Source organism: Notothenia rossii (assembly GCF_949606895.1).
Source record: "Notothenia rossii genome assembly, chromosome: 9".
In the NCBI taxonomy this organism is placed as follows: domain Eukaryota; kingdom Metazoa; phylum Chordata; class Actinopteri; order Perciformes; family Nototheniidae; genus Notothenia; species Notothenia rossii.
In genome coordinates, this window is record NC_136907.1 from 80,894,474 (window position 1) to 80,912,848 (window position 18,375).

At 42.8% G+C, this 18,375-nt stretch overlaps 1 protein-coding gene across 1 annotated transcript in view; it reads left to right on the top strand.

The window, feature by feature from the left end:
- Nucleotides 1-18,375, top strand: part of LOC307018385 (disks large homolog 1-like) — a gene marked incomplete at its 3' end in the record, with an annotated part of 93,787 nt that overhangs the window by 55,984 nt on the left and 19,428 nt on the right. Inside the window, exons 5-9 of the mRNA XM_079648615.1 lie at nucleotides 7,504-7,590; nucleotides 9,574-9,627; nucleotides 9,771-9,821; nucleotides 13,732-13,856; nucleotides 18,325-18,375. The exon at nucleotides 18,325-18,375 is cut by the window's right edge and continues 119 nt beyond it. Coding sequence (XP_079504741.1) covers nucleotides 7,504-7,590; nucleotides 9,574-9,627; nucleotides 9,771-9,821; nucleotides 13,732-13,856; nucleotides 18,325-18,375 — 368 coding nt within the window. The remainder of the gene's footprint in view (nucleotides 1-7,503; nucleotides 7,591-9,573; nucleotides 9,628-9,770; nucleotides 9,822-13,731; nucleotides 13,857-18,324) is intronic.

The window sequence follows — 18,375 nt, forward strand, 5'->3', positions numbered from 1 at the left end:
GGCGTCATTAATGCTGCACATTATCCCTTACATAATGCTGTTATGTCCTGTATTATGGTATTGATTGGCTCTCTAAATGCTGCGTTTGAGTTCCTGAATCATGTGGGTCAGTTTCCAGATTTAACGCTCCGGCTCGATTCAGATTGGAGCCTTCGGGGCTGAACTCCGTCACACTAACCTACTTTATCGTCTCTATCGACAGTTGAATACATGAAGAACGATGCACATATGGATATTTACAGCAGTACATTGAATATATGTGCCGTGGTTCATCTCCCATTGGGACGATGTGTTCAGGGACATGAGGCGGCGGGCTGATTGTTATTGGCCGTATATGCAGATGAGCTCGCTGGTTGGAGAAATATCGTCTGTGGAACTGAACAGTGCAGCTCTTGTTCGTGGGTTTTCCTGGAGCTTTTTTTAGTTGATCTAAACTGTTTTCCCTTTCTGAATCTACTCCACCTTAAGGCAGGAACACTATACCTCCAACTGTCTCCAAAAGTCTACCTTTGTTTGTACTCAAATTAGTGTATTTCTATTAAGCTCAACCGGAAGTCAGTATTTAACAGATTTACTAGATAATAATAACTTTAATTGATATAGCGCCTTTCATCAACCCAAGGTCCCTTAACAATGGACATATAACAAGACAGGGGGGGGGAATGGAAGTGTTACATTGCAGGGGGGGGGGAGGAGGAGTGAGTTATTGTTGGAAGGCTTTGTTGAACAGATGAGTTTTCAGAGTTGATTTGAAGATGTTGAGAGGAGGGGCGTTAGGGAGGGAACAGCAGGGAGGGAGTTCCCGAGGGGGGGGGGCAGCGACACTGAAGGCACGGTCCCCGAAAGTGCGGAGGCGTGAATGGGGAATGAAGAGCAGGCCGGAGTCTGAGGATGGAAGGGTGCGGGGCGGGATGTAAGGGTGGAGGAGATCTGTGAGGGACTGAGGGGAGAGGACATGGAGGAGGAGGAGGAGGAAGAGGAGTTTGTAGGTGATGCGGGACATGACCGGGGGCCAGTGGAGAAAAAACATGTCTTATGCAATCATTTAACTTTAATAAAGTTTGACCAAAAGCGAGTGCTATGCAGGATATGTTATAGTTCAATAACGACAGTTTCTAATTGAGCTCCTACTTCTTTCTCTTCATGGAAAAAGGTCAATTTCCCACTTAATGTGGTTTTAACAAATACATGTTGGTCTTAAGTTAGACTACATTGGTGCATTTGACGTGACAACATTAAGGTTCAATGTAGAAATGTTGTGTCGTAATGTCAGATTTGTTCTAATACTGTAGACCTATTTTGAACTCTCGCAAACCTGTTGCAGAAATATTATCTTGAGGATTTCCTGCTTGTCTCCCACATTCAGTTTCTCGTGCTGTCTTGGTGTCTTTTTAGTGGTGTTCCACTCTGGGACAGAGTCTGGAAGCTGCTGCAGAGAACAGCTGAATAGTAATCATAATACATTGGATTTTTATAGCGCTTATCAGTAAAAACAGTAAAAACAACAAACACATCAACAGTAGTCCTAATCCAAGTGCAATGTGCATGTCTGAATGAAAGCTGCCTGCCCAGGAGTCCTCGTGCTGACGCTGACTCGCTCGTGGCTGTGTCTGAATCCGGGGGTGACATCGATTATTCATGCAGCGACTGACATGTGCCTCGCTCACTGAAGCCCATTAATTGTCAGGAGGATGGGAGGGAGGGTGTCACACAGAGAGAAAGAGCAGCGGGCAGAGTGTCTGTGCAACAGGACTGAGTTTTTTGGAGACCCAACAACAAACCTCTCTCTCTAGGAACCATTTATAATTCACAATCCATCGGGAATATCTGACCATGACCACGCTTTCCCCCACCACGACTTCCCCTCCACGGCTATGAACGGCGGTGAGAAGACGCAGGAGTCCCTCACCTACCTTCACCCTCTACAGAAGAACGATCTCCATGAGTCCCTCGCCTACCTTCACCCTCTACAGAAGGTCGATCATAAGGAATCCCTCGCCCACTTTCACCCTCAACGGAGAGACGATCTCAAGGAATCCCTCGCCTACTATCACCCTCTACAGAAGGTTGATTTCCAGGAATCCCTCGCCCACTTTCACCCTCAACGGAGAGACGATCTCAAGGAATCCCTCGCCCACCATCACCTTCCACAGAAGGTTGATTTCCAGGAATCCCTCGCCTACCATCACCCTCCACAGAAGGTTGATTTCCAGGAATCCCTCGCCTACCATCACCCTCCACAGAAGGTTGATTTCCAGGAATCCCTCGCCTACCATCACCCTCCACAGAAGGTTGATTTCCAGGAATCCCTCGCCTACCATCACCCTCCACAGAAGGTTGATTTCCAGGAATCCCTCGCCTACCATCACCCTCCACAGAAGGTTGATTTCCAGGAATCCCTCGCCTACCATCACCCTCCACAGAAGGTTGATTTCCAGGAATCCCTCGCCCACAATCACCCTCCACAGAAGGTTAATTTCCAGGAATCCCTCGCCTACCATCACCCTCCACAGAAGGTTAATTTCCAGGAATCCCTCGCCTACCATCACCCTCCACAGAAGGTTAATTTCCAGGAATCCCTCGCCTACCATCGCCCTCCACAGAAGGTTGATTTCCAGGAATCCCTCGCCCACCTTCACCCTCTCCAGAGCTTTGACCTCCATGAGTCCCTCGCCCACCTGCACCCTCTCCAGAGGCAGCACGCCATCGAGCTGCACCGTCAGCGGGCGTCTCTCTCCACCTTCACCGCCTGCACGGTGCCGGCGTCCTGCCGAGCGCGAAGTCGATTCCTCAACCTGCGAGACAGCGTCAGGAAATGCCCGACCAAGAGCACCGCCAAAGTGGTCGGAAGCACCCAGGCCTCCGTCAGGCAGGAGATCCCGTGGGTGCCCTTCGCCTTCAGTAAGGTATACATGAGAATCAGAAGACCTGTACTCGTCCCACAGAGGGGGACATTTACATTCGTTACAGCAAGAAAGAGCCAAACACAGCTTGGTGTTAACTAAGAAGCATGCATTCAAAAAGATTACAAAAATACACATCCTGGAACAGTTCTTAGATACAGAAGCCAGGTATATATTGCACATATTAACGTCATATATATATATATATATATATATATCATTTGTATTTCACAGCAACGGGTGTTGTGGCATCCAGAGCATTTCTATACGTTAGGAGACCTTTGTCTCTGGCGGGAATAAACGGATGAACACTTGTTGCTCAGAGTTGAAGTGGGTCGGCACCAATCAGGAGTTGTGAGGCTTGTTGTTAAAGACAGTGTGTTGCTCTGTGTGCAGATGGGTTACACAAACAACGGGCTCAGCTGATTCAAGTGGTTGCTCATTTCTGGTTGATTGATATTTTAGCGAACTCTTTGATGAGATAGTTTTACACTGTGTGTGTGTGTGTGTGTGTGTGTGTGTGTGTGTGTGTGTGTGTGTGTGTGTGTGTGTGTGTGTGTGTGTGTGTGTGTGTGTGTGTGTGTGTGTGTGTGTGTGTGTGTGTGTGTGTGTGTGTGTGTGTGTGTGTGTGTGTGTGTGTGTGTGTGTGTGTGTGTGTGTGTGTGTGTGTGTGTGTGTGTGTGTGTGTGTGTGTGTGTGTGTGTGTGTGTGTGTGTGATCTGTCAGAATGAAAACTAAAGTCATTAGTGACAAACGCCATAAGACTGTTGTTATCGAGACTCTTCTTCGATTAGAAACTTTTTGACTCCGCTATTTTTGAATCTAAGTTGAGACCAAGAAGCACTTGAGTTCGTAGGACTGTTGTAGTTCTTAGTACTTCTTGTTGAACATAAATCATGGCACTACATACTAATATGTACATTTAATCTAGTCTTGGTTCTGTTTAATAATGATCATTTCTGGATTCAATGATCCAGATATTGTTACAGAAGATAACGAAAAAAATATTAAGTAACCAGATCGTGTACTTTAGTAAAAGTAGAAGTACTCAGATCTTGTTCTTGAGTAAAAGTAGAAGTACTCAGATCTTGTTCTTGAGTAAAAGTAGAAGTACTCAGATCTTGTTCTTGAGTAAAAGTAGAAGTACTCAGATCTTGTACTTGAGTAAAAGTAGAAGTACTCAGATCTTGTTCTTGAGTAAAAGTAGAAGTACTCAGATCTTGTTCTTGAGTAAAAGTAGAATTACTCAGATCTTGTACTTGAGTAAAAGTAGAAGTACTCAGATCTTGTTCTTGAGTAAAAGTAGAAGTACTCAGATCTTGTTCTTGAGTAAAAGTAGAATTACTCAGATCTTGTACTTGAGTAAAAGTAGAAGTACTCAGATCTTGTTCTTGAGTAAAAGTAGAAGTACTCAGATCTTGTTCTTGAGTAAAAGTAGAATTACTCAGATCTTGTACTTGAGTAAAAGTAGAAGTACTCAGATCTTGTACTTGAGTAAAAGTAGAATTACTCAGATCTTGTACTTGAGTAAAAGTAGAAGTACTCAGATCTTGTTCTTGAGTAAAAGTAGAAGTACTCAGATCTTGTACTTGAGTAAAAGTAGAAGTACTGAAACCTTGTACTTGAGTAAAAGTAGAAGTACTCAGATCTTGTTCTTGAGTAAAAGTAGAAGTACTCAGATCTTGTTCTTGAGTAAAAGTAGAATTACTCAGATCTTGTACTTGAGTAAAAGTAGAAGTACTCAGATCTTGTTCTTGAGTAAAAGTAGAAGTACTCAGATCTTGTACTTGAGTAAAAGTAGAAGTACTGAAACCTTGTACTTGAGTAAAAGTAGAAGTACTCAGGTCTTGTACTTGAGTAAAAGTAGAAGTACTCAGGTCTTGTACTTGAGTAAAAGTAGAAGTACTCAGGTCTTGTACTTGAGTAAAAGTAGAAGTACTCAGATCTTGTACTTGAGTAAAAGTAGAAGTACTCAGATCTTGTACTTGAGTAAAAGTAGAAGTACTCAGATCTTGTACTTGAGTAAAAGTAGAAGTACTCAGATCTTGTACTTTAGAAAAGTAGAAGTACTCAGATCTTGTACTTGAGTAAAAGTAGAAGTACTCAGATCTTGTACTTTACAAAAGTAGAAGTACTCAGATCTTGTACTTGAGTAAAAGTAGAAGTACTCAGATCTAGTACTTGAGTAAAACTAGAAGTACTCAGATCTTGTACTTGAGTAAAAGTAGAAGTACTCAGATCTTGTACTTGAGTAAAAGTAGAAATACTCAGATCTTGTACTTGAGTAAAAGTAGAAGTACTCAGATCTTGTACTTGAGTAAAAGTAGAAGTACTCAGATCTTGTACTTGAGTAAAAGTAGAAGTAATCAGATATTGTACTTTAGAAAAGTAGAAGTAATCAGATCTTGTACTTTAGAAAAGTAGAAGTACTCAGATCTTGTACTTTAGAAAAGTAGAAGTACTTATTTCTCGCAGCAGTGTGTGGAAGTGAAGCTGCGTTGTGATTGGCTGACGGCGGCTGCAGAAGTAGGGCTGAGGATCGATGAGGTCGATTAGCAGCTGATTTTAGCTCCTGGTTTTGCTGCTGCTGCTCAACCATCCAGACCATAATGAACACTTCCTGCCACCACACCGTACTACGAGGAAGTATTATCTTTGAGTACTTGTATTTTATTTGGATTATTTCAAAACAAAAGCATGTGATTTGTTTTTAAAATGTTGTTGTTCCTCTTCTTTATACACTGGATAATTCTTTGAATGTGCATGTATTACAATATACAAAGTTGTGTATTAGTATAAAGAAGATACACGTTTGTATATAAATACATATATAGTACAACATACAGCACAGCAGGAAGAGAGTCGGGTTAAAACTCTGATTGAAATGTCTGCTGCTTTTCAATAATCACAAAAAAAAAAGGACATCTGCCCCCTGCTGACACTGTGCCCAGGGGCTGGGGACTTAACACAAACACAAACACAAACACACACACACACACACACACACACACACACACACACACACACACACACACACACACACACACACACACACACACACACACACAGGTCAAACAGCGGTCTTTAATCCTCTCGGAGCAGATGGACGACTTTTGTCACATTCCGACCGTCCAGAGGGCCGTGCAGTAAACTCTCTTCCTGCCTCTGAATCGACGGGAGATGTTTTTATATTTACTGGAGTTTTGTCTTCAAATTATCCACGATGTTTCACAGAAGTGTGATATTTTAATCAAGGTAGCGGTGCCTTTCAGACAGCAGTGTGTGAAGGCCATTGTAGGGGAATAAAACCACACAGAAACAGGCAAAACTTCTATTATCCCAAAAATAAAGCTAGAAATCTACAATTTATTGGCTCTTAGTATTAAAACCTACAACGGCACCTTCATAGTTTCCTCTGCTCTCCTGTGATTGGTCGTATCCCTGTCTTCCACAAGCTGTAATAAAGTCACTTTTTACATCTTGGTGCTCTTAACCCTATATGTGAACGGGATGAAGTTCCTCATGGGACGTCTGGACCTGAAGAAACCAGACAAACAGCTGGGCTAACGTTAGCAGCTAGCTCGCAGCCCGTCCATTCTCTATCAACCAAACTGGGGTGGAAAACAGATCAAACGGCCGTGTACTTGACTTTGGAGACAGTGGACGTGTGTTGGTAACTCGGCTCGTGGTAAAAAACACATGGATCTGAAGATACCAGAGAACAAGCGGAGCAAGTTACAACTACAATAATGAATAGACTGAATTAGAAAATAGCTATTTTTGTCACTTCTTCCTGCAGAAATGTCTCTAAAGTCTGTTTTCCAGCCTCTGACTGTTGGAGATTTGCTGCTTTTTCTATGTTTTCTATTTTAGTGAATTTATTCTATAATTGAAATGCATCACAAAGGACTCTGAGACACTCGGACGGACGTTGCATGACATGTCACTTACATACTCAATACTGTGGACAATCCCCAGAGTATTGAGTAATGACATGCTGACTGCAGTGGGGTTTGAACCTGACCAACGCACAACCCACTGCGCCACACGCCTCCCACATTTGTCACTACGGTGCAAAAATAAGAATGAATAAAGATATCTAATACATGTGGAATAATAATAGATCAATAAAACGATACAAATGGGAAAGTATGAATGGATATAAAATACAAAATGAATAATAAATGTTGAGAAATTAGAATGAATAATAAATAAATAAATAACAATATAATAAATAGGAAAAAAAGAATAAGACAAAATAAACAGATATTAATTGTGGAATAGTAATACAAATAAATATAAATAAACATACATCGGGCAAAATAAGTGAATATGTTAAAAGTGAACAAATAATTGATTAAAAATAATCAATAAAATAGAAAAAACAATAATCCACTTAAAAATGTATTAAATAAATATAAATGACCACATAATAATAATCATAACAAATATATATAAATAAACAGACGCGTTACAAAGGAAGAATAATAGTACAAATTAAATGAATTTCGCAGCCATTCAACCACCTGTCCGTCACCTTCCTCCTCCTCCTCCTCTTCCTCCTGTCTAACCTCTGATCTTCAACCCTCACCCTGTTCAGCAGGCAGACGCCCCCCCGCCCTCCTCTCCCATAATCCCAGTGATCCCAGTCTCTCCAGCCGACTCCATCATCCCTCCGACGTCACAGGTTCCTTTTTCTTTTGATTTGCTTTTTATTCCCCTCCACTTTCTCTCCACCTCCACTTCCATGCCTTCACCATCTCTTCATTTGTTTATTGGCTGCTGCTCGTCGTGCTGTTTATAAAAAGCTGCTGTGATGTCGTATTTCTGTGTTGGTCCCTGAAGGCAGCATCTCCCTGGACCAATGGGATTCCTCAGTGTGATTTGGGATTATTGCAGAAAAAAATAATCTCTAATGAAATGTACACGTTTTAGTTCAGCAGGATAATCTCCACACATCAAAAAGCTAACGTTAGGCTATAAAGGAACTACAGCATGGTCACATGACTTCAGGTTTTTAGCTAAACATGAAGTCATGTGACCGTGCTGTAGTTCCTTTATAGCCCAACGTTAGCCTCCTCTAGCTTAGCGGTGGTGACGTGAAGTCATGTGACCGTGCTGTAGTTCCTTTATAGCCCAACATTAGCCTCCTTTAGCTTAGCGGTGGTGACGTGAAGTCATGTGACCGTGCTGTAGTTCCTTTATAGCCCAACATTAGCCTCCTTTAGCTTAGCGGTGCTGACGTGAAGTCATGTGACCATGCTGTAGTTCCTTTATAGCCCAACATTAGCCTCCTTTAGCTTAGCGGTGCTGACGTGAAGTCATGTGACCGTGCTGTAGTTCCTTTATAGCCCAACATTAGCCTCCTTTAGCTTAGCGGTGCTGACGTGAAGTCATGTGACCGTGCTGTAGTTCCTTTATAGCCCAACATTAGCCACCTTTAGCTTGGCGGTAGTGAAGTCATGTGACCGTGCTGTAGTTCCTTTATAGCCCAACATTAGCCTCCTTTAGCTTAGCGGTGGTGAGGTGAAGTCATGTGACCGTGCTGTAGTTCCTTTATAGCCCAACATTAGCCTCCTTTAGCTTAGCGGTGGTGACGTGAAGTCATGTGACCGTGCTGTAGTTCCTTTATAGCCCAACATTAGCCTCCTTTAGCTTAGCGGTGGTGAGGTGAAGTCATGTGACCGTGCTGTAGTTCCTTTATAGCCCAACATTAGCCTCCTTTAGCTTAGCGGTGGTGAGGTGAAGTCATGTGACCGTGCGGTAGTTCCTTTATAGCCCAACATTAGCCACCTTTAGCTTAGCAGTGGTGACGTGAAGTCATGTGACCGTGCTGTAGTTCCTTTATAGCCCAACATTAGCCTCCTTTAGCTTAGCGGTGGTGAGGTGAAGTCATGTGACCGTGCGGTAGTTCCTTTATAGCCCAACATTAGCCACCTTTAGCTTAGCGGTGGTGACGTGAAGTCATGTGACCGTGCTGTAGTTCCTTTATAGCCCAACATTAGCCTCCTTTAGCTTAGCGGTGGTGACGTGAAGTCATGTGACCGTGCTGTAGTTCCTTTTTAGCCCAACGTTAGCTTCTTACTTCAGAAATCATAAAGTGGTGTTAATATGTGGAGAGATTCTCCTGCTGAACTAAAACGTGTTCATTTCATAAACGTTTGAGATTATGTTCTGCAATAATCCAAAATCACACGAAGGGATCCCATTGGTCCAGGGAGATGCTGCCTTCAGGGTCCAGCACAGAAGCAGGCCATCCTGCAGCTGTGTGTAGTCGCTCCTCGTCCAGCTGTGATGAAGTGATCAGATTAGAGATATGAGCAGTGGGAGAAACGCCACACTCCCCCTCCTCCCTCCACATGACTTTAAAAGCCCATCTGGCTCCTCCCGGGCAGAAAGCGAGCGACGCAGAGAGCATGAATGAAGCGAGGCGCAGATTATATTATTAAAACCAGAAGAGGAGGAAGAAGAAGAAGAAGAAGAAGGTCGTCCTCGAGTGTCTGGATTTAGGCTTCATGCTAACGCAGTGCATCCTGTGCAGTGTGAAATGTGTACGTGTCGCTGTAATCTCAAACCCCCGGTTTATCCTCTGTTGTAGTGCGGCTGCAGCTTCTGTGTGTGTGTGTGTGTGAGATGTTTGCTCTGACTCCCTGATGTTTCCTCTCTTCAGGCCAACCCTCCCCCTGTGGTGGTCAACACAGAAAGCCTGGACACGCCTCCATATGTGAGTTCACCTGCAAAGGACATGTTGTTTTATTCATTGCTGTCTGTCTTTCATTTTTAAATATGCAGTCTAGTGATGGTGCATCTGTAGATAATGTATAAATACAAATAATGTGGTAATCAGTGTTTTGTTAATGTGTGCAGGTGAACGGGACGGAGGCTGACTATGAGTACGAGGAGATCACGCTGGAGAGGGTGAGATTTATGTTTTTTTGAATCACAGCTGTGTTTTAGCTTCAGTTGAACTCCTGTTTCAAACCTCCAAACTTCATTTTAAATATTCAAATGTGTCAGAAATCTGCAAACGCTATTCAAGAAAGTCATACAAATAAATCCATAATGAACCCCAAATAACTAGAGGCGCTTTCACACCGCAGTACTTTTCCCAGGAATAGTTCCGATAGTTCCTGGGATTTTGCGTTCACACCAAAAAGATCTGGAACTAGAACTTAGTTCATGGGAACCTTTTCACCCCCAGATAGTCCCTGCTAGAGAGCAGGTACTTTCATGGGGAGGAAAAGGTTCCAATTTCTGATTCGCTTGGCGAATTGCAAACCACGCCCCGTAAAACTCGGAAAAGTTTTGGTGAGGCCGCCATTTTATTTGCTCGCATTAGCATTAGCCCAGCGCACCAACGGAGAGAGACTAACTTATGGCAACCCAAAAGAAAACATTGGAGTAGGCCTGTCGCGATAATCGATAAATTGACTTATCTTACGATAAATAAAAATGGACTCGATAACTTTTCTGAGCTCGATAAATTGCCGTTTACATAAAGATGTGAGCAGCATTTTAGCCTGGAGCGCTGTGGCTGCCAGGCGCGCTGTGAGGGGCGGGGCTGACACACAGCCACGTCAGGACACTCCGCGTGCACGTGCAGCAGCGTAGCAGCCAAATTAATAATATAGCGACAAGCGGGAGACAACGTGTGACTTACTCGCGGGGAATTTAAAGTGAAATGGAATTGGTTACAAAACCTAACTACACATCTCGATTCTCCGGTGTGGCAGTATTTTGAATTCAAACCAAATCAACGAGGCGAACTTACGGACTTGAATGAGCCGGGCGGTGTGTCGCATTGGTTTAAAAAAGGTAGCGACAAAAGCAGGGAATACCACGCATTTTAAACTACACCTAAAACACAACCACCCCATTCCGTTCCCCCAGCTGGGAGGCAAACACGGCAGCTGGAGATGGAGAGCCCCCGCCCGACAATGCAAAACATGTTGGTGTTCCTTGCTCGAAAACTTAGAAAAACAGATTTGGATATGGCCTGTTGAGGCATCTGGGCCTTTGACAGTGGACTGTACACTTGACTGCTGTTTTAAGGAGGTTTTTTTTGCTTGTGAGATAATGTGTGCTCATATTTATTTATTTATTTATTTATATATATATATAGAGAGAGAGCTCTGTTTTCCAGCCTGACTCTATTTAATTGATGGTTTTGGTTGTGTGTGATTTAATTAATTTATTATAATTTAATTAATTGGTTTTATTTATTATATATAATTTATATAGATTAATATTATTTCACATTTCATTTGCAATGTTGAATGTTCAATAAAAAGTTATGTTTGAAAGGATGTACTTGAATTATTATTATATATTATCATTATGTCTAAAATGGTCTTAAAACGGTGCCGACAATATTATCGTTTATCGCAATAATTTCCAGAACAATTTATCGTCCAACACAATTAATTATCGTGACAGGCCTACATTGGAGCGGTGGAGATGAGGAGGTGTTCTGGCGATTTACTCGGAAGGCTTCAGTCGAAGCTGCTGGGAGTCCCTGCAGCTTCTACTGAAGCCAGTCCCGAACTCCGGGGACTTCCGGCCGGGGACTTGGGGTGGCAGTATACGCCGTGAAGTGGTTTGCGGCCTGCCCCCAGGAAGTGCGCCGGACTCTGATAAAAATATTTGTTGTGTCCAAACGGCGGTACTACAACTTCCGTATCAGTCCTTGACGTCACCCGGCCCAGAAACCCTTTAACCCATAGATTAACGTGGGGAAAGAGACGTCTGTAAATCAGCAGATAACTTTTTTTAAACTAAATAACTAAATAAACTACCCTCTATGAACTATGTTATAGCCCTTATTACAATCATTCGGTCACTAAAAGCCGAATCTAGATTTATTTTCTGTCTCCATTAATTCTACTTAGCCGAGAGTGGGAGCTCGGGGGGTGGGGCTTAATGACAGGAGGCGGGGCTCTTAAGTTCTTAATATACATCCATGGTTTGCAGCCTGCCAGTAAACCCGAAGAAGAAGAAGAAGTGACGTCAGCGGCTTCATTTGCGTAATCTTCCCTCAGGAACTTATGTGTGAACGCAATTTACTAGATAGTTCCAGGAAATAAAAGTTCCTGGGAAAAGTACTTGATGTGAAAGCGCCAAATGATTCAAATTATATTTACAAGAGAAAACATCAGATTTTCTATGAGATTAAAAAAATCATACTTTGCCAGAAAAAACCCAGTGTCCGAGACTAAGGAACACATTCACATAAAAACAACGCAGATATTCTCTGAGATTAAAGTCCTAAATATAGAAAATATGCAGATGGTTTTTCTCTTAAATTTGTTTTGTTTTTCTTCAGAAAGTCTGAATTATTTTCCTTTAATTGTTTGATTTGTATTCATTTTTAATTTACTTGTTTGATATAGTATTGAATAGTGAGTTGCTGCTTGTAAATGTAGGACCTCTTTAGTCTAAGAGATCCTTTTGAACCCTGAATTACATTTTCCTCATAAAGCATCGGCAATTAAACAATACGTGTGTGTGTCTGCATATCATTTATTTATCATTCAGATGTGTGTTAACCCCCGGCCTGAGGGGAAATCTTTACATATACCGTTTTTGAGGAACAGAAATATTGTTTTCTGGCATCACTTTAACATTCTACGGGGAAAATCTGCATTTTGGTTTGAGGGCGCACGCAGAGAGTAAGAGGGCGCAGCATATACGTGTATTTCTTCTTGTCCGTATACAGCTGTGTTTCTTGGAGTGTATGTTATTACCCGAGCAGCGTGAATAAGAGTCTCCTCGGCCAGCTGAGTCTCTTCTTCAGGCCTCCGGCTCCAACGTTTCTTAAACCGGATTTTAGAACTGGAGAGGAATTAAATCAGATTTTCTTTCACATTTGTACTTGAAGATGAAATTTAATATGCCTTGCTTTAAAGAATACATCTGGTCCACAAATATATCAGTACATTTAGAGTTTGCTGTTTTAAGATCTGATGTTTCCTCTCTGCTTCCTGTCTGCTTCCTCTCTGCTTCCTCTCTGTCTCCTCTCTGCTTCCTCTCTGTCTCCTCTCTGCTTCCTCTCTGCTTCCTCTCTGTCTCCTCTCTGCTTCCTCTCTGCTTCCTCTCTGCTTCCTCTCTGTCTCCTCTCTGCTTCCTCTCTGCTTCCTCTCTGCTTCCTCTCTGTCTCCTCTCTGCTTCCTCTCTGCTTCCTCTCTGCTTCCTCTCTGTCTCCTCTCTGCTTCCTCTCTGCTTCCTCCCTGTTTCCTCTCTGTCTCCTCTGCTTCCTCTCTGATTCCTCTCTGTCTCCTCTCTGCTTCCTCTATGTTTCCTCTCTGCTTCCTGTCTGCCTCCTCTTTGTTTCCTCTCTGCATCCTCTCTGTTTCCTATCTGCTTCCTCTCTGCTTCCTCTCTGTTTCCTCTCTGCTTCCTGTCTGCTTCCTCTCTGTTTCCTCTCTGCGTCCTCTCTGTTTCCTGTCTGCTTCCTCTCTGCTTCCTCTCTGCTTCCTCTCTGTTTCCTCTCTGCTTCCTGTCTGCTTCCTCTCTGTCTTTTCTCCTTGCTCTCTGCTTCCTCTCTGCTTCCTCCCTGTTTCCTCTCTGTCTCCTCTGCTTCCTCTCTGCGTCCTCTCTGTTTCCTCTCTGCTTCCTCTCTGTTTCCTATCTGTTTCCTCTCTGCTTCCTCTCTGCGTCCTCTCTGCTTCCTCTCTGCTTCCTCTCTGTTTCCTCTCTGCTTCCTCTCTGTCTCCTCTCTGCGTCCTATCTGTTTCCTGTCTGCTTCCTCTCTGCTTCCTCTCTGTTTCCTCTCTGCTTCCTCTCTGTCTCCTCTCTGCTTCCTCTCTGCTTCCTTTCTGTTTCCTCTCAGGGGAACTCAGGTCTGGGCTTCAGTATCGCCGGCGGCGTCGATAACCCTCACATCGGAGAGGACCCGAGCATCTTCATCACCAAGGTGATCCCCGGGGGGGCGGCCGCACAGGACGGGAGGCTCAGGTGAGACACACACACACACACACAAACACACACTCACACTCACACTCACACTCACACCCACACACACACCTGATGTCATGTGTGAAGAGTCAGGCCTGTCCACAGAGGGTTTTAAAAATGCTGTTAAAAAAGTTACTGTAGACAAAGCATTTATTTTACTCGAGGTGCTTTTCGTAGTACACCTAGTTGGTGTCCATTACCCAGAATCCCCTGCAGTGTCCTGCTGTCTTTCACTGCTTCATTCATAATGCAGACACCTGAGCCAGGTGATGAAGAGGAGCAGCCTCAGGTTTCCTCCATCAGAGGAACCTGACCTCTGTCCCTCTGTCTCCTAAATGTACCACTTTTATCAAAAAGATATTCCAGTTCTTATCTGAATGAGTTAGTCTTGTCTCCTGAATGAGTTAGTCTTGTCTCCTGAATGAGTTAGTCTTATCACCTGAATGAGTTAGTCTTGTCTCCTGAATGAGTTAGTCTTGTCTCCTGAATGAGTTAGTCTTGTCTCCTGAATGAGTTAGTCTTGTCTCCTGAATGAGTTAGTCCTGTCTCCTGAATGAGTTAGTCTAGTGTCCTGAATGAGTTAGTCTTGTCTCCTGAATGAGTTAGTCTTGTCTCCTGAATGAGTTAGTCTTGTCTCCTGAATGAGTTAGTCTTGTCTCCTGAATGAGTTAGTCTTGTCTCCTGAATGAGTTAGTCCTGTCTCCTGAATGAGTTAGTCTAGTGTCCTGAATGAGTTAGTCTTGTCTCCTGAATGAGTTAGTCTTGTCTCCTGAATGAGTTAGTCTAGTCTCCTGAAGTTAGTCTAGTCTCCTGAAGTTAGTCTTGTCTCCTGAATGAGTTAGTCTCCTGAATGAGTTAGTCTTGTCTCCTGAAGTTAGTCTTGTCTCCTGAATGAGTTAGTCTAGTCTCCTGAAGTTAGTCTTGTCTCCTGAATGAGTTAGTCTTGTCTCCTGAATGAGTTAGTCTAGTCTCCTGAATGAGTTAGTCTTGTCTCCTGAATGAGTTAGTCTAGTCTCCTGAAGTTAGTCTTGTCTCCTGAATGAGTTAGTCTAGTCTCCTGAATGAGTTAGTCTAGTCTCCTGAATGAGTTAGTCTTGTCTCCTGAATGAGTTAGTCTAGTCTCCTGAAGTTAGTCTTGTCTCCTGAATGAGTTAGTCTTGTCTCCTGAATGAGTTAGTCTAGTCTCCTGAATGAGTTAGTCTTGTCTCCTGAATGAGTTAGTCTTATCTCCTGAATGAGTTAGTCTTGTCTCCTGAATGAGTTAGTCTTGTCTCCTGAATGAGTTAGTCTTGTCTCCTGAATGAGTTAGTCTTGTCTCCTGAATGAGTTGGTCTTGTCTCCTGAAGGTATTAGTCTTATCTCCTGAATAAGTTAGTCTTGTCTCCTGAATGAGTTAGTCTTGTCTCCTGAATGAGTTAGTCTTGTCTCCTGAATGAGTTAGTCTTGTCGCCTGAATGAGTTAGTCTTGTCTCCTGAATGAGTTAGTCTTGTCTCCTGAATGAGTTAGTCTCCTGAATGAGTTAGTCTTGTCTCCTGAATGAGTTAGTCTTGTCTCCTGAATGAGTTAGTCTTGTCTCCTGAAGAGTTAGTCTTATCTCCTGAATGAGTTAGTCTAGTCTCCTGAATGAGTTAGTCTTGTCCCCTGAATGAGTTAGTCTTGTCTCCTGAATGAGTTAGTCTAGTCTCCTGAATGAGTTAGTCTTGTCTCCTGAATGAGTTAGTCTTGTCTCCTGAATGAGTTAGTCTTATCTCCTGAATGAGTTAGTCTTGTCTCCTAAATGAGTTAGTCTAGTCTCCTGAATGAGTTAGTCTTGTCTCCTAAATGAGTTAGTCTTGTCTCCTGAATGAGTTAGTCTAGTCTCCTGAAGTTAGTCTTGTCTCCTAAATGAGTTAGTCTAGTCTCCTGAATGAGTTAGTCTTGTCTCCTGAATGAGTTAGTCTTATCTCCTGAATGAGTTAGTCTCCTGAATGAGTTAGTCTTGTCTCCTGAATGAGTTAGTCTCCTGAATGAGTTAGTCTTATCTCCTGAATGAGTTAGTCTTGTCTCCTGAATGAGTTAGTCTTGTCTCCTGAATGAGTTAGTCTTGTCTCCTGAATGAGTTAGTCTTATCTCCTGAATGAGTTAGTCTCCTGAATGAGTTAGTCTTGTCTCCTGAATGAGTTAGTCTAGTCTCCTGAATGAGTTAGTCTTGTCTCCTAAATGAGTTAGTCTAGTCTCCTGAATGAGTTAGTCTTATCTCCTGAATGAGTTAGTCTCCTGAATGAGTTAGTCTTGTCTCCTGAATGAGTTAGTCTTATCTCCTGAATGAGTTAGTCTCCTGAATGAGTTAGTCTTGTCTCCTGAATGAGTTAGTCTAGTCTCCTGAATGAGTTAGTCTTGTCTCCTAAATGAGTTAGTCTAGTCTCCTGAATGAGTTAGTCTTATCTCCTGAATGAGTTAGTCTCCTGAATGAGTTAGTCTTGTCTCCTGAATGAGTTAGTCTTATCTCCTGAATGAGTTAGTCTCCTGAATGAGTTAGTCTTGTCTCCTGAATGAGTTAGTCTAGTCTCCTGAATGAGTTAGTCTTGTCTCCTAAATGAGTTAGTCTAGTCTCCTGAATGAGTTAGTCTTATCTCCTGAATGAGTTAGTCTCCTGAATGAGTTAGTCTTGTCTCCTGAATGAGTTAGTCTCCTGAATGAGTTAGTCTTGTCTCCTGAATGAGTTAGTCTCCTGAATGAGTTAGTCTTGTCTCCTGAATGAGTTAGTCTTGTCTCCTGAATGAGTTAGTCTTATCTCCTGAATGAGTTAGTCTTGTCTCCTGAATGAGTTAGTCTAGTCTCCTGAATGAGTTAGTCTTGTCTCCTGAATGAGTTAGTCTTGTCTCCTGAATGAGTTAGTCTTGTCTCCTGAATGAGTTAGTCTTGTCTCCTGAATGAGTTGGTCTTGTCTCCTGAATGAGTTAGTCTTGTCTCCTGAATGAGTTGGTCTTGTCTCCTGAATGAGTTAGTCTTGTCTCCTGAATGAGTTAGTCTTGTCTCCTGAATGAGTTAGTCTTGTCTCCTGAATGAGTTGGTCTTGTCTCCTGAATGAGTTAGTCTTGTCTCCTGAAGGTATTAGTCTTGTCTCCTGAATGAGTTAGTCTTGTCTCCTGAATGTGTTAGTCTTGTCTCCTGAATGAGTTAGTCTTATCTCCTGAATGAGTTAGTCTTGTCTCCTGAATGAGTTAGTCTTATCTCCTGAATGAGTTAGTCTTGTCTCCTGAATGAGTTAGTCTTGTCTCCTGAATGAGTTAGTCTAGTCTCCTGAAGGAGTTAGTCTTGTCTCCTGAATGAGTTAGTCTTGTCTCCTGAATGAGTTAGTCTTGTCTCCTGAATGAGTTAGTCTTATCTCCTGAATGAGTTAGTCTTGTCTCCTGAATGAGTTAGTCTTGTCTCCTGAATGAGTTAGTCTTGTCTCCTGAATGAGTTGGTCTTGTCTCCTGAATGAGTTAGTCTTGTCTCCTGAAGGTATTAGTCTTGTCTCCTGAATGAGTTAGTCTTGTCTCCTGAATGAGTTAGTCTTGTCTCCTGAATGAGTTAGTCTTGTCTCCTGAAGGTATTAGTCTTGTCTCCTGAATGAGTTAGTCTTGTCTCCTGAAGGTATTAGTCTTGTCTCCTGAATGAGTTAGTCTTGTCTCCTGAATGAGTTAGTCTTGTCTCCTGAATGTGTTAGTCTTGTCTCCTGAATGAGTTAGTCTTATCTCCTGAATGAGTTAGTCTTGTCTCCTGAATGAGTTAGTCTTATCTCCTGAATGAGTTAGTCTTGTCTCCTGAATGAGTTAGTCTTGTCTCCTGAATGAGTTAGTCTTGTCTCCTGAATGAGTTAGTCTAGTCTCCTGAATGAGTTAGTCTTGTCTCCTGAATGAGTTAGTCTTGTCTCCTGAATGAGTTAGTCTCCTGAATGAGTTAGTCTTGTCTCCTGAATGAGTTAGTCTTGTCTCCTGAATGAGTTAGTCTTGTCTCCTGAATGAGTTAGTCTTATCTCCTGAATGAGTTAGTCTTATCTCCTAAATGAGTTAGTCTTGTCTCCTGAATGAGTTAGTCTTGTCTCCTGAATGAGTTAGTCTAGTCTCCTGAATGAGTTAGTCTTGTCTCCTGAATGAGTTAGTCTTGTCTCCTGAATGAGTTAGTCTCCTGAATGAGTTAGTCTTGTCTCCTGAATGAGTTAGTCTTGTCTCCTGAATGAGTTAGTCTCCTGAATGAGTTAGTCTTATCTCCTAAATGAGTTAGTCTTGTCTCCTGAATGAGTTAGTCTTGTCTCCTGAATGAGTTAGTCTAGTCTCCTGAATGAGTTAGTCTTGTCTCCTGAATGAGTTAGTCTTGTCTCCTGAATGAGTTAGTCTCCTGAATGAGTTAGTCTTGTCTCCTGAATGAGTTAGTCTTGTCTCCTGAATGAGTTAGTCTTGTCTCCTGAATGAGTACTCTCTCCTAACTGGCTGCTTGTCTCAGGGTGAACGATGTGATCCTGCGGGTGAACGAGGCGGACGTGCGGGACGTGAC